Genomic DNA, 16884 nt, shown 5'->3' with positions numbered 1-16884 from the left:
ATTACTGTTAAGTTGAGGTAGCATACAAACAATGCATACTTTCCCAAATTGAGAACATGACATTAAATATAATCACATTTGTCAATGCAATGCATGTTCAAGCTACAGTTAAAGCATTATTCAAATCTGGTTAAGTTACTTATAAAATGATTAGGTCTAAAAAGATCAATTAAGATGAATATGCATGTTCAGGTACTTAGAATACCCCATTCATTTTAATTTGATGTAGTGAATGTATGTAAATAAACGTGGGTTGAATATAAATGACATAGAATAATAAAATAGTTCAGACCGTAAGTATGGAATCAGGACCTAACAGCAGTAAGGAAATTATATTCAAAACAGAATACATTTTTCAGTAAGTTTGTACCTCTAAGATGATTACCAAATCAGTATAACTTTTAGCGACATCAGACTTTTTTATTAATCTATTTTAAGATGATAATCTCTTATTTATTTGAAATAATTTCCTCATCTTCAACTGTATATTTACTGTAACTTCAAAATAATATTACATTTTACAATAAATGTATTCCTGCCTTGTGGTTTATTGTTTCATGATACAGAGGTAAGAGAATTAAGAAAATAGCATTTTCATAATAAACCATATATTTAATCCTTTTCTACATGCTTCTGTTGGAAATTAAATTGCCTAGACTCATCTTGATAATTAATACCATTGGTACACATTCTTTCTTCCTCAATGAATTTACTTACAAGAGGAAAAAAATAAAATTATGCTCATCGGGCTCAGTATGATATTTTATTGACATTAATATCAGTAACTCACAGTAACTTTAACGTCAGTTCTTACAAACATTAAAACTAGAAATGAAAGTGAAAAACATTTTGCCCAGATATTGATACTCTGTAATCTAAACAGCATCTCCATGATGAGCAAAACTGACAGTGACTGACATTCTTGAAAATCCCTGGTCCAGTTTGGGGACCCCAGAGATACGGCCTTTGACTTTCAAGGTTCTCCGTTAAAAACAATATATATTTATGATAAATTTTGTAAATAATTTTTAAAAATTACAGGTGCAGCCTCTGACAGACGTCACTTTTTAAGTAACTTGCCAAATACTGGCCTCTCTTTCTTCTTAAGTAAGAACTTTGAAACCTGTGTTTCTAGATAACTGAATAATTATTGCCTATTTCCATTGTTTAAAGGGAACATAACTTCTCACTTAATAATTACGGTTTCATCGTTGTTATTGGCCTCACTGTGAGTTGTTAAATGCGATGCATAATCATTCAAAAGTGTGCTAATACTAATCCTTGTGTGTGTTGGTTTTTGTTTGCACTTTCAGAGACCAAGAAATAGCATGGCATGAAACATGGCTCAGTTCTATTACAAAAGAAATGTTAATGCCCCCTACAGAGACCGCATCCCTCTCAGGATAGTCCGAGCAGAATCAGAGCTCTCACCCTCCGAGAAAGCCTACTTGAACGCTGTGGAAAAGGGAGATTATGCAAGTGTCAAGAAATCCCTAGAGGAAGCTGAGATTTATTTTAAAATCAATATTAATTGCGTCGATCCACTTGGAAGAACTGCTCTCCTCATTGCAATCGAAAATGAGAACTTGGAGCTCATAGAACTACTCTTAAGCTGTAACGTCTATGTTGGAGATGCTCTATTACACGCCATCAGGAAAGAAGTTGTCGGAGCTGTAGAGCTGTTACTGAACCACAAGAAGCCCAGTGGAGAAAAACAGGTACGTGCAAAAATACTAGCTTTAGTTTATTTTACTTGCAGAAGGTTTCTATGGGTGGTCATAGTCTCCCCAAATATTAAGAAATGTTAGCCTTGAAATCAGAACTATTATGACGCAAAACCACTGCTAAGTACACATTTTATACTCTCCAAAAGTCACCGCCCCCTGCATCCCCTACCCTGGCTAATCAGACTTTAGTGAGAACCAAAGCAAAACAAAGTAGCCTGTGGTCGCTTCCCATACATTGGAAACATTTCTATCTAATGGTCAATAATGTTTTCGGGGGGCTACTGTGTACGTGTGGGTGTTTCTCCTCTCGTGCGTCATTTTCTGACGTTCTACAGTGACAGGCTGAATTCTTTTGCTAGTTTCCTTTTTAACCTGCTTGCCTGTTCTGGAATTCTGCATGTTATTGCAGAAGTGAGTCGTACATATAATTCTGATATTGTTCTTTAGCAAACTCCAATAGATTCTTTTAAATTGAGACTTAAATTTTTTAAAAGCAGGAAAAAAAAGATTACTAAAAAGTAACTGAACTCTGACTGTAGGCTTAACTATATCAAATTTACTAATGGCAAAATGTAGCTGTATCTTAACATCACGGGTAGAAAATAAACCAAAATGGCACACAATTATAAATACAATGTGGTTTTATTCCTATCTCCCTATTTTTTTTTTTACCACTAAGGAAGTGGAGAAATTGTTGACATAAATGAATAAGGAATCTATTTTTTCCTTATTTTCTATTTTTCCCATTGGTCCATCTAGATCCTTCCCTTTGTTACTGCCCTGTATCTGAATCGTCTCTCTGATCCTTTATCCTTTCACACTGAACTCTTCACTTCCCTGCATCAAGTCTCACTGACTAATTGCAGAGACAATGCATGTACTTCATTGGCTCAAATCTGTCCTTTAAAGTAAAATTTTATAAAAATGTGTGTTATTACAGCTCTAGCAATTTCTGTTCTATTTGATAAGGCGCAAACAATTTCTGCAAATGATGGACTCTTAGAGATGTTATATTCCTTTAAAGCAAGCTCTGCTGTAGCTACTATTCTCTTTGCTTTACTGGAGGACTTTGATCAGAATCCCCACCATAATTAGGAGAAGAACTTCATGGCTGGGTGTCTCCTGAAAAAGTCTCCCCAGAAGTTTGTGTTGTATGGCCCATTCTTATGTCTCAGCACCATGCACCCCTTTCCCTTACCTGAGCCCAAAACTTTGATAAAACAACACTCCACGATGACAATAGTTCTTTGCTTGTTGCTTTACTCGCTTTTTGTTCTCATATCCAGTTGTTTGGGATACCTTCCCATCATATTGGTAAAACTTTCCTGATAGAAGGATTTGCTTCTTTCATGTATCCTTTCAAACTTGTACTGACCTTGACAGAGGTGGATAGGTAATGGTAATATCTGAAGGCATATGTTATGTTATATCGCAGTTTTCCACCACTAGAGGAACACAGGACACGTAGACAGGAATGAGTAAGAGTGTGTTTTTATCTGTGTAAGTTCAGGCTCTACATTCCCAGGCCCCTCGTGATTTTGAAACTCCTTCCACAATCATACCCCTAAAGTATTTGCATTTCCTAATAACAATGATCTTATATCGTACACGCTGTTGTTTCATATCTATAAGGGCAACCATAAGACAGATGTTGGGACTGTGGGCCTAGATCATTTGAGGTTGCAACAAGTAAATAGAACAAAATTGCAATTGTGTTTTCTCTGTTTATTACTGTATAACCTTCTTAATTCTATTGTCTAGAGAAGAGTGACCAAACATTTCAGTGTCTCTTTAGTAAATGACATTTGTGCTGGCCAAAGTAATTTGGTGTCTGGAGAAGATATCTGCTATTATGAGATTGTTTGTTGGAAGATGTTCAACTTCTGAGCTAAAGTCTAGTCTGACAAGTGGGTCCTGGCTTCTTAGAGGCATTTGATCTGAACCCTGATTATTAATAAAAGGCAGTAAAGGTTTGCAATCTGCCAGGAGTCTGAAATATCCCAGGCCATGTGTTTCTGGAAGATTTCTCTTGTATCAGTTTGTAAGCCAAGAATTTTCCTTTTCTATTTGCACATTCTAGAATTCCTCTTCAGCGAAGGCACTGAGAATCAACAAAACATTGCATCTTTTGGTTTGAACTTTCTAATTTGGAAAGAGCAACTCCAGTCTACCTCAGAGTGCCTGGTATCTTGTACAATAAAAGTGAGGTTGTTAGGTCATGAAATGTATACAGTATAGCACATAAAAGAAGTCCTCAGGGCTTGTTGGGGGGAGGAAAGGCAGACAAACCCCATGAGAGCCTGGCTGTTTATCTGTGATCTACATAGATAAAGCATCTCCTAAGTATGGCCAACCTTGTTTGGAATAACAGTTTCCATAAGCCAGTGTCTGGTAGGTAACAAATAAATTCTTGACAGGAATTTTTTCTCTCATAAATTGTAATTCCTTAGATGATTCTTGTGATCATTGAAAGCCATTTTGTGTTTACTATTTTTGCCTAATTTCCAGTCTCATGGGCTTCCCCCAAAGACCCTGGAACACATTACCATTAATTTTGTTGAGGTCACTGAAGCCGAGTGTTAAAACCTGAGAACACTAATATCCAAGAGGACAAGATAAACATAACTTGTCTTAAGATGAGTCAAGGAAGAGGATCTAACATAAAAAAAACCATACAAATCTGAGGATTAGAACACTTACTTAGAACTTAAAATGTGACAGATGTGGATCAGGAAATACAGTCTTCTTTTACAAATTTGTCACAAATTGATTTCTTTCTCCTGAAGAAAGATGCAATGTGTGATGGCCTCCTGAAATCATGGGGGCTGGGAGTTCAGATTAATCTGTTTACTCTTCCAGTACATTCACCAGGGAACAATTTACAATTTGCATATGCTTACTGTGTCAGGCCTTAGCCCCGGCACTGGGGAGAAGACATTATTCCTGTTTTCTAGAGTCTAGTTGTGAAGAGAAACAGGAAGAATATCATGGGAATATGAATAAAGATGGTCATGGAAAAGATAAAAGAGAAATAAGTCCTTGGGTAATTATGAAATTAAATTGACCGGACTTGGTAAATACAAAATATTATGTTTTAAGGTTTATAACTGGGGAAAGTTAATTCCATTAACTGAGATAGAGATTATAAGTAGGGTTTATGAGACCTGCTTGGATATACTCAGTTTTCGATTTATTGACATTAACATCTAGGAGATAATTAGAAATTTTGGACTTAAGAAAGGGGTCTGGGATTGATACACAGATGATAGGGAAGACATTGAAACACATAAAATCACCTGTCTTCCTATCACCCTGACATTGATTGTCTATCCTTTCCATCATATCTTGTTTAAATGATTATGATTGCTAGTATGTCAAAAACTTTTCTCAGTGCAGGATCTAATGAAAATATTTAGGTTTTGTCAGATAAATAGATGGGCATAGATCACTAAGTATTTCCTTCCCTATTTAACGTACTTCTTCATAAACAAGGGTTTTCAGTTCTTAGTGTTTTATTTTCATTTTTACTGTAAAAAATAGAAAGAGTAATACTTTATTTCTTTCATGTAGTAGACAGCATGGAGAACCTGTAGTTCTCCACACTGGGCAGGAAGATGGAACATTATGTATTCTTACTGGGGCTGCTCTCTTGCTAGAATCATTACTCTGATACTCTCTGATGATTTATTAAGCTTTTCTTTAACCTTCTTAGTACCTTATTTCTCTACAGGGAATAACCGACAGTGGCTTCTTCGCCCCTTTTCTCAGTCAGTTGATTGGTTACTTGACTTGTAATTATTTCTAGCAGACCTTTCTCTTTGATATCTTCTAAGGCCAGATTCAATTTCAGTTTTAGCTGCTTCGGTAAATGTTTAGCAGAAAAAGAACTTTCTTTTTCACTCTTCACTCAGACCGTAGTACTAAGTCTTCAGTATCATCAAAATTTCTGGGAGGACTTGTTAAAACATAGTTTGCTGGATCCCACCCCAAGAGTCTCTGATACAGCGGGTCTGGAATGGGTCACTGGAACTTGTGTTTCTGACAAGTACCCAGGTGATATTCAATACTAATGCTTCCGGGCTAGAGACAACACTTTAAGAGCCAGTGACTTAGAAGATGTTGACAGTTACAGAATACCTATAGTTGTCTACCTTGTGTTAGGTGTGCTGGACTCTACCGTGCTAACCTTACTTTAAGGAGACTTCAAATAATTAGCTTAAATATGAATGAGTAAGTGATATTTAATGTATGAGAATTTTCCAACTTCACTAATATATTTATTACATTTTCCCTTCTTTGGGAAAAATACTTTGCTAAACATTACTTATCAGTTCAACAGTTAAGATCCTAGAGTATTTCAATTGAAGAAATTTTTGGTTTGAAAATTCTGCTAAAAAGAGTACCAGATTTTAAAATTTAGAGGGATCGTGGAAATCTTGGAGACCATCTAATCCAGTCACTTCATTTTACAAAAGAGGGCAAGGAACCGTGGACCCAGTGGCCTTTAGGGTTTAACCTAACCAAAAGAATCTATAAATTAATAGCTAGCAACCAACCTGGAGATAGTCTGAATGATGAACATTCATTGAGCTTGTCACCATGCCAATAATTGTGATAAGAATTTTTTTTGCATTATCTCATTTAATCTTCACATTATCCTGTGAAGGTTGGTGCTTTTGTTCTCCCCATTTATAGATGAGGAAATGAAGGTACAAAAAGGTGTAAGTGACACGTCCCAGATCACAAAACCAGGAAATACCAGTGCTGGAACTCAAGAGTCAGAAGATAACCACCACACTGTCTGGCTCTAGCTGATTAGTTAATAATGCTAATTTAAGATATGGGTTATATAAATTTAAAAGAGCCTCTAGAGGTACATATTTAGGCTGTGTCTCTGTCTTGAACACTATGATGCCATTTATAATTTAGTGGCTCAATAGATACTAAGTCATTAGAAGCTATGAAATGCCAGGGAAGAACAGAGTTGAGTAACAGAAATGCTGACTTCTAGCCCTGTTCCACACTTGCTAACAGGACAAGCCTCTGAAAATCATTCTGAGCCTTGGTTTTCTTGGCTCTTAATTGGAATCATAGAATTAATTTACTTGCTTCTTAATGTCTGGTGGTGTTAAAATTCTGTAAAAGTGTTTTATAAGGTGACATGTAATAACTTAATATACTGTTATTACTTTTTTTTTTATGCCATATTCTCTGCCTTCCTATTGACAAACAGATATATGAATAATACAATAAACACTGGAAAGAAGTCCAGCCCTGGCAATTTACCTTTTTGACGTATGACTTCATTTTCATTTGAAAAATGCACTCACTGGAAATAGAAACCCTGTTCAGGGAGAGCAAAGTAGAATGTAACTGTTTACCCTTTTTCTTTCCATCTCAGTGCACATAGGGGATTTAAAAACTAATTTCTGTAGATGTTCTAATGCAATTTGTGACTTTAGAAACAGTACCTATTATGTGATCAGGAAATCAAAGGGTGAAATAGGAGATTGGCTTTAGCAGGTTAATGCAAATGTATATCCAAATCAAAATAATACCCTGCTGGGCTTCCCTGGTGACGCGGTGGTTGAGAGTCCGCCTGCCGATGCAGGGGACACAGGTTTGTGCCCCGGTCCGGGAAGATCCCACATGACGCGGAGCAGCTGGGCCCGTGAGCCACGGCCGCTGAGCTTGCGCTTCCGGAGCCTGTGCTCCGCCACGGGAGAGGCCACAGCAGTGAGAGGCCACAGCAGTGAGAGGCCACAGCAGTGATAGGCCTGCGTACCGCAAAAACAAAAACAAAAACAAAACAAAAACAAAACACACACACACACACACACACACACACACACACACACATATATATATATATATATATATATATATATATATATATACCTTGCTGACTAAAAATAAAGGGCAGTTTTTAGTTGGTATAGGTGCTAATAAATATATCCCTGGCTAGTGGGCAGAGATAACGTTTACTTTTATCTCTTACATTCATCTGATTTTCCTCACTGGACTTCAGAACAAGTAATTTACCTTCTGCAGTCCCATGAACTTCAAATGGTCCCTATTAAATGTCGTATCTGCTAAGACAGCCCATCTGTTCTAGTCTTTGGAGCTGCCCCTTGCAGAATGAAAACATTTCAGCTTCCTCAGTAGTTAACACTTGAGGTTACCCCTTTCTATTTGCTTTTGTTACATCCTGGGTATTGACAGTAAGTGAAACTAAATAAATGTATGATAACCATAATCTTGGTTACTATCAAAATTCAGAGAGTGCGCGAGTAAAAGGAAGAGCAAGAGAGAATTATAGTAAAGTATTAAAAACGTTCTCCCCCCAAAATACTTATCCTATTGTGAGACATAGCTAGAGAAATCATCAATTATACTTTCTTTACATCTGGATGTAAAATATCAATAGGAAAGATGTTTATAATATTGTCTAAATCCACCATTAATATGAAAAAGCTGAAAATTATCCCCAAATATGATCTGTATAATGTAAAGTAGAAATCAGTATAAAGTAATTTTTATTAAGAAGTACTTTGAAAGTCTAAAAATTAAATTGAGTCTTATTATTCCACAGCAGGGAATTTAAATGCTATTACAACATAGAGCCTAGATTGCCTTTAGTCAATTGGCAATTGGCAATCATGAGAGATCTGAATAATTCTGCCCTAAATGGAAGAATTTTTAAAAGACAGACTATGTTACACTGTTAATATGATGAAGTGGATTAAGATAACAGGTCATTCTGACTCATAAAATAATACACACTGACATTTTCTTCTTCTTGAAGACCAGCAAATTATAGACAAGTACTTCTCCTGAACCATGTTCTTTTCTCTCAGCATATCACACTTATTATGAAAGTAAAAGTAATCATCAGCATCATTAAATATGTTTGGAACCGACAAGAGCAAAAAGCTTTTAGCTCCTTTTGAAACTCAAGTGAAAAAAAGTACAAAAAACAATCTCAAGCATTAGAGCTCCATGCATTGAGGCATTTCCATGCCACAATAAGAAAATACAAGACAGGGCCCTTATTCTCTGTTTGTGGGCAGGGAAGGAGTGAGATATAGTGAAAAGAGTCAAGAGAGAAAGATGTGGCTATAAATCCTATTTTATAATCTCAGGAAAATTATTTGAGCCTTTTGAGCCCCAACTTTCTCATAAATAAGAGGGGGATGAGAGTCCCTGCTTGCCAAGTTGTTTTAAAGATTGGATAGTTAACACACTAATGTGACTGACATCAAAAGACCTCAGTAAATGCAAATCCCTCCACCTTGATGTCATTTGAGTATTTTACACGTACGTATTCAATTCGATTTAATTAAAAATACATATGTGCATTGAAAAGGCTAAAAGTTCCTCAAAGCAAATGCATTGTGAAGTGTTACTGCTGGTGTGAAGAGTGAGTTTATGTTAGAATAAGAGAGACGGAAACTAGCCTTTCAAATGTGAGCTTTGGTGAAAAGATTTTCAGGGGTCATTTTTATTAAATACCCCCCAATCCATTATAAATGTTGTGATTAAATCTAAAAATAATAATTTGATGTCTTAGTAAGCAGTATATCAATTGAACTTCATTAATTGTAATAATTTAAAAATTAATCATTGAGGAAAAATGATGTCATTCAACAATTGTAATTCATTGAATAGATAAGGTGTTAATATAATTAGGAATTTAAAAAATACATATTATGATTAGAATGTCTCAAAACTGTTTTTAAAATGTCCTTTCAACCTATTATATTTATTTCTGCTCTGATTAGATATAAAGTGAGTAAAGTTTTTATTGCTTTAATATCTGAAACACAAGAAAGTGAGGATTGAAGTAATGTAGAATTTTAAATGGTCTTTTCAAGAACCAATTTTCAAGCATTTAGGAAGAAAGAATATTGTCATTTTTATTACCACAATTTATTCTTTATGCAATAATTTTCTGGTTCAAGTAATGTCTAGATATATCGGTATTCCAAGTCTCTAATGTTTGAATCAGGTATTAGAAACACTTGACAGTAATTCTAAACTGTGAGTTTTGAGCATGTGAGAGCTGATTTATAGAATCTAGCCTTCTCAGAGAATGCTCAAACCCACCCAGAAAGAGTGGGTAGTTTTGGGAGGGTAAGAGAAATTCATAATTACAAATTTACCAAATGGATGCATAACCTCTCTTCCCTTAAATGAGATGATGATGGATGAGTAGGGTGGGTTTAAGTCTGAACAATCTTCATCCCCGTCACATGTGTAACCTAATTGCAACACTTCTTTTCAGTTTCTGGACTCTCCCAGGGAAAAGTATATAGATTTGTTTGATTTGGAGATACAGGCTTAATTTTTAAGCACTACTGGTACCGTCAGGTAAAAATGTGAATTTTTAGTTCAATAATATCTTGATGAATAAAGTATAAATTAGAAATAATTATGCATTTATTCAGACCTTATACTATGTGAATTTCCCACTGTCCAAAATATCAGAGAATCCTCAACTAGTAGTATATTGTAATTTTCCTCAAAAACAATACATAATTTGAAAAAGTAAATAGGTTGAGGTGCATTGTAAATTTCTATTAGATGTTACCATGGTGGTGGTAGGTCAAGGGATAGTAATAAAAATTGTTTAAATAACTGAGCATTATAGTGTGCCAGGCATTCTCTTAAGACCATTCTACATTGTTATCTCATTTAAACCTCATAACAATTTTTGTAATAAGTTCTTTATTATAGCCATTAAAAAAATAAAAAGTTAACTTACCCAAAGCCACCATCACTAACTAAGGATTTAAACTGTTTTCTCCCCTCCAGCAACCAATGTGGACTCTACAAACAATTGCAGACTGCATACTTGCTGACTTTAAAACCAGCTTTAGAATCTTCAACAATTGTTGAAGCAGTTGTTATTAAATAATAGGGTTTAAATGAGGAGTAATGCATGAGTACATGAGTAGGGAATACAACAAACTTGGTTTTTCTTGACTGCCCGGTATGTATTTTCACATTTATTTAATGGATTCCTCCCAGTTACACTGAACCGTTATAGGTAAGGAAATTGAAGCTCAGAAAAATTGAATAACTTGCCCAAGGGAGATTTGAGTGTAGGCTTCTCTGTTTTCATGGACTTTACTCTTCCTTTGTCAAACTGCCTGGTTACTTTGGCCACGAGATGTCTGGCACTCTCAGCCCTTCAGAACATGCCGCCTCCTAGGAGTAAAACTTGGTCGTAGAGCAGGACGGAAAGATCTCTCCAGGTCCTTGACTCCTGGGATCATCCTGAAATTCCTTCAGCCAGAGGCTACTGACCAAACCTTTTAGTACTTTTTTTTTTTTTTCAGATATGTGAAACTTTATTTTTATTTATTTTATTTATTTAATTTAACATCTTTATTGGAGTATAATTGCTTTACAATGTTGTGTTAGTTTCTGCTGTATAACAAAGTGAATCAGTTATACATACACATATGTTCCCATATCTCTTCCCTCTTGCGTCTCCCTCACTCCCACCCTCCCTATCCCACCCCTCTAGGTGGTCACAAAGCACCGAGCTGATCTCCCTGTGCTATGCGGCTGCTTCCCACTAGCTATCTATTTCACATTTGGTAGTGTATGTATGCCAATGCTACTCTGACTCATTTAACAAAACTGGTTATCTGATTCCCTCGATTTCTCCTAGATTCTTGTAGGAAACAATTGGCAGCGATAAGGACACGCTGGTGGCACACTGAGAAAATGCTAGGAAGAGGGAGGTGATTACAGGTCAAGCCATGTGCATTTCAATATTGTCCTGTGGTTGGGTCTGACACAGAGGTTGAGGAACTCAGAGAGGACCTGACGGCTGAGACTCTGCAGAGATAGACCCACCCTCCCAGACTGGAGGAGACTATTTTGCAGACAACACAAATCCTTTTCCTATTTATGTGTGAGATCAGTTATGAAGCCCTGATCAAATTAAACATCTCTCTTTGCGACCATCATATCCTGTGCACCTCTTCACACCTCTTAGAATATTATGTTGAAAGTATGTAAATATGTATCGCTTTCCTCTACTTTGTCAACCTCACAATACCAACAAGTGTGTGTGTGTGTGTGTGTGTGTGTGTGTGTGTGTACACCCTCCGTATCTGTGGGTTCTGCATCATCCTTGGATTTATCCGATGGCAGATGGAAAATATTCCCCCCCACAAATTCCAGAAAGTTCCCAAAAGCAAAACTTAAATTGGCCTTGCACTGGCAACTATTTACATAGAATTTACATTGTATTTACAACCATTTACATAGCATTTACATTATATTATGTATTAAAAGTCATCTAGAGATGATTTAAAGTATATAGGAGGATGTGCATAGGTTATATGCAAATACTCTGCCATTTTATGTAACGGACTTGAGCATCCTCGGATTTTGGAATCCAGGGCAGGGGTCCTGGAACCAATCCCCTACAGATACCGAGGTACAGACATGTGCATATGCACACACAGATACACACAAATATGTCTACACACACACGTATGCACGCACACAGGCTTGTGCAAGCACACACCCCCCTTCATAATAAAAATAATGGAAAATCGAGCTGCTTTTCTTAAAATCATAGGTAGTTTCTTAGGTTTGGAAGAGATTCTAAAGGTTATCTGGGACAAACACACATACAGTGTTTACTATCTATGCCAAGCACGGGCAATATTGAATCACTATATTATTCTCTTTTTTTTCACTTTCAAATGATTTTCATGCTCACACCGATCAGCCTGATTCAGTGTGGAAGGGCATGAATACCAGGAGGTGAAGGTCATTAGACGCCATTGGAGGCCTGTCACAAATGCATGGTAAAACGTTACCATTAGTGATCTGGGTATCGGGATAAAGTGCATGCTCTTCTTTCTTGTGCTTTTCTGTCCTTCCTAAAATCTCTACAATGAACATATATTATTTTTAAATCAGAGAGGAATACGTGTCTCTATCTATATACATATCTTTATGTATATTTAGGGACAGGCGCATTTATCTTGGAGAAACTGGTTATTTATGTCATCATCCACATTGACAGACCCAGCAAATTTAGAATCACTATGTTATTCTTAGTATAGAATCACTGGCTTCTGCTCCTTCAAGTCCACTGGAGCAGAGCAGCAAGGAGAACAACTCAACATGAAGAGACAGAAGTCTCCTAGAGAATGGTTTGGGTGAACAAATCGTCAGTAAAGGAATCATGTGTTTTCTCATTTCTTCTCTTTATTCTACTATCTTTAACATTTCCTTGGTTGCCTACTGTGACCAAGATAGTGTTCAAATATGATCACATAGTAGACTTGACCTCAAGGAATCTAATCTAGCAATCAATTGCAACTTCAAGATAAATAAAAGTAACAATATATAAAATGTATACTCATCCACTTTGCTTTTTATACTATATTGATTTTCAATTTGTATTTACATTAATATTTTTGTGGGAATAGGGGACTAGTGCTTAATGTCTAAGAATTATCCATATTAGATTATACAAGACACAAAAATTCAAGAAACTTAACATCAGTAAAAGAAAGAGACCAGTACCATCATATTTCTGTGAAATGATAGAAGTGTATAAAAAGTATTCAGTAGATTTGGGAAAGTGTAATATGTTGACCTATGAGAAGAATTTTTGTACAGAATAATATATATAAAGCATACACTTCACCCTAAATGGAATCAGTATGAAATATATTTGCTTTGCACACATATAACAATTAGCTTTAGCAATGAAATGCTTAAAATTAAAAAAAATTTATTTGGTAAATTAAATATATATTAAATGTTGCTAAACATACTTCTCTTGCATACTTTATCCTAGAGTATCAGAGCCCATTAATCTTTTTTAACATCTGAGGGGCCTTTGATTATTTTGGTCGAGCCTTAAATTACCAGCTTTAGGAAAGACATTTCAAGTATATTCCATTTAGTGCTTTTCAGCCTAAACTTAATGTTTGACTTGCAGGTGGTGTTCATTAAATCATATGTTCTAGAACCTATTTTGGATGACTTTTACGTTACTATACCATGTTCTCCTTAACCCAAGTCTACACTGCCTGGTTCTCTCAACTTAAAAGCAAAACCTCAAGTTTAACTTTGTGAAATCAGAGAGCAGTTTGATATCATACTGACCCTACATCCCTCTCCCCTTCCCCCCTCCTCCTGCTTCGCTACCCGCCCCCCCCCCCCCACAGACTCCTGGAACCATTACCTTAGAGATATGAAGAAAGTGAAATTTACAGAAGTTCAGGAAACTTGCCAAAGATTACTGAGATTATTCATTCTTGAGCCAAGATTAAAATTCACTTTTTTTGCCTAGAATCAAATAGAAATATTTACCATAAACATTACTTTAATTCCAGCCTTAAACATTTTGTAGCACAAGGAAAGAATACAGATATAAATAAATGTTTCAAGGTTTAGTTTTGGGTAACAGGAAATGTTTCCTGGTGGAAAAAGATTAGGTTTGGAATCAGACAGATAGGAATCCAAGTCTTAGCTCCACCCCTTACTATCTGCATGACCCAGTGGTGATTATTTAACTCAAAACGGAAAACGGTAATGGCTGTTTCTCACAGTTCTGATGAGAATTAGAAATTTGAAATACTTCATGTAAAGTGAACGCCTAGTGTATTTACATTTGATTTTGTGTTGTTGTTATTATTATCATTATTCATTCATTTCAGAACCAACTATGCTAATTTGATCAATGTCTAAAGATTGACATTTGCATCACGATTCTAAGTTGTCGTGATTAGATTTCAAATACACTGATGCAGGCCACAGGAGGCAAACTTGCTGAATTCTGGTGATGAAATCTCAAAGGCAAGGCATCCCAAATATCTGCATAATGGTCAGGAGGATTGTGAATCGATGAGTGGTTGGATGGAGCCAGGAAGCTTGTCTGTGACCTCAGACATCTGGAGAAGTTAGGAGAGTGGAAATTGACCAGGCTTCTAAGACTACAGTGAAGTCTAAATACATATAATCTAAACATGTTGTTAATCATCTGATACAATGTAGTTTCATTCTGAATACAGAGAAAGAAAAAGAAAAATCATGATAAAAGAGGATGATCAGAGATGATCTCAAGGAAGAATAAACAGGTTCCCTTAAGGATAATTTAGGGAGTATGTGTTCAGAAGAAACAGGTCATTTCAATGCAACATTATGAGAAAAAAAGCAAAACATCTCCTGCCCTAAGTCACATTTCTTTTAATAAAGATGAGGTAAAGCAGATCATTTGTTTTGACCACACTTAAGGAAAAGACTGCCACCTGGTGAATATTTGAAGCCTTTTAAAATACATTAGTATTAGTTTAAACATCTGGCATGAACTCAGAAATAATAGTCATCCACTTTATATTATTTTCCTTTAATTTCATTAGATTACAGTTTTGCACACCACCATATTAGCAGAGGTTTTGTAAAGCACCATAAACATCACGAGTTTCCATGAAATTTATCCATTTTTACCTGGTACAAATGCATCTTTTACAGGTCACCTAATTCAGATGAAATGTTACCAAGAAAAAGTAAACAAAAATTTATGAACCACCATGATATACTTCTTTGGATTGCTTCTTTACTTAATTCTATAGCAAAATGACAAAAATAATATCTTGGGATCACTATAATGCTGATACATTCCATTCTTTACAAATCTGATCCAAAAAGTCAACAGCCGGGGAAAGTCATTTTTCATTCTATAACTAGTGCTGTAGTCAGAGTCTGTTTTGATTTTCCCTGGGACTTAGCTTTTTCTGTATATTTCATCTGAGGCATGAGAGATAAGGAATTAATCCCCAAAGTTTTCTTCTTCTAGTAGCATGTTGCCACTTCACCTATCCTGGTAAATATTTTTTACACACTAAAGTGGAGGTTAAGAAGTCTCTTAGCTGGTTGCTACAGAACTTGTAAATTGCTGAAGTCTTTCATTGTTGTAGCTCAAGATTCAAGTTCACAGCTAAAGGAACTCAATGGAGGAAAGAAAAAGAAAACATGATTCTTTCCCTTCACATGTGTATTTCTCAGCCCCCAGTCAAAAATCTAGGTAATATTTTCCTTATCTGTGGACGGAGGAAAGCCATCATTCCATTCAGAGGACTAAGTGCCTATCACTTTACTTTTGCTGAGAAAGTCCAGCTATGGGGCTGACATGACTTAGCACCTGTCTTTTTTCATTAGTTTCACACTGTCATATCCTCGAATTTTTCCAAGCATTAGTTCAGTTATTTTTATGCAATCTCAGAAGAGAAGTTTTGTGAAACAAGTTATTTCCATAGCCCTCCTTAGTTTCAGAGCTACGTTTTTATCCTGAAAGACTGTTTTTGTGTCCTTGCCTTTCTTTGATACTTACCAACATAACACATTGTGTTACAGTGATGGATCATACTATTATCCTCATTTGCATTAACTTCCTAATTCTTCTTTTTCTTCTTTTTTTAAAATTTTTTATTTTATATTGGAGTATAGTTGGTTAACAGTGTTGTGTTAGTTTCAGGTGTATAGCAAAGTGATTCAGTTATACAAATCTATTCTTTTTCAAATTCTTTTCCCATTTAGGTTATTACAGAATATTGAGTAGAGGTCCCTGTGCTACACAGTACGTTCTTGTTGGTTATCTATTTTAAATATAGCAGTGTGTACAAGTCAATCCCAAACTCCCAATCTATCCCTCCCCCCTCCTTCCCCCCATCCCCCGGTATTCATTAAGTAAATTCTCTAAGTCTGTGAGTCTGTTTCTGTTTTGTAAGTGAGTTCATTTGTATCATTTTTTTAAGATTTTGCATATAAGCGGTATCATATGATATTTGTCTTCCTCTGTCTGACTTACTTCACTTAACATGATAATCGCCAAGTCCATCCATGCTGCTGCAAATGGCATTATTTCATTCTTCTTAATGAAGCCTTTTTACCTTTAATTTTTCCCTCATGTGATTACTAATACATAAATGTAAAAACTTTAATTAGCCGTGGTTGTTGTATTTTGGGTCTTTAAGAAACAAAATCTTTTTCACCCTGTTATACTGTGATGGTCTTTGTAGTTCATTTTCTTCTCAAACTTATGAATACCAGCCTATTCCTTAGGCAGATTTTACTCTTCACACCAAATAAAATTTTAGTCCTCTTTTCTTCTCCT

General features: G+C 35.8%; 1 protein-coding gene across 6 annotated transcripts in view; it reads left to right on the top strand.

Moving 5' to 3' along the window:
- Nucleotides 1-1340: 1340 nt before the first annotated feature.
- The window catches only part of TRPC4 (transient receptor potential cation channel subfamily C member 4), a gene marked incomplete at both ends in the record, with an annotated part of 116981 nt that continues 101437 nt past the window's right edge, over nucleotides 1341-16884 (top strand). For all 6 annotated transcript variants that reach the window (XM_082859259.1, XM_082859258.1, XM_082859257.1 and 3 more), the window contains one exon: nucleotides 1341-1718. In XM_082859259.1, coding sequence (XP_082715385.1) covers nucleotides 1341-1718 — 378 coding nt within the window. The remainder of the gene's footprint in view (nucleotides 1719-16884) is intronic.

This window comes from Leucopleurus acutus (assembly GCF_964270905.1).
Source record: "Leucopleurus acutus genome assembly, chromosome: 18".
NCBI classification, from domain to species: domain Eukaryota; kingdom Metazoa; phylum Chordata; class Mammalia; order Artiodactyla; family Delphinidae; genus Leucopleurus; species Leucopleurus acutus.
Note: the sequence above shows the minus strand (reverse complement) of the source record. Positions and strands in the feature narration are given on the sequence as shown.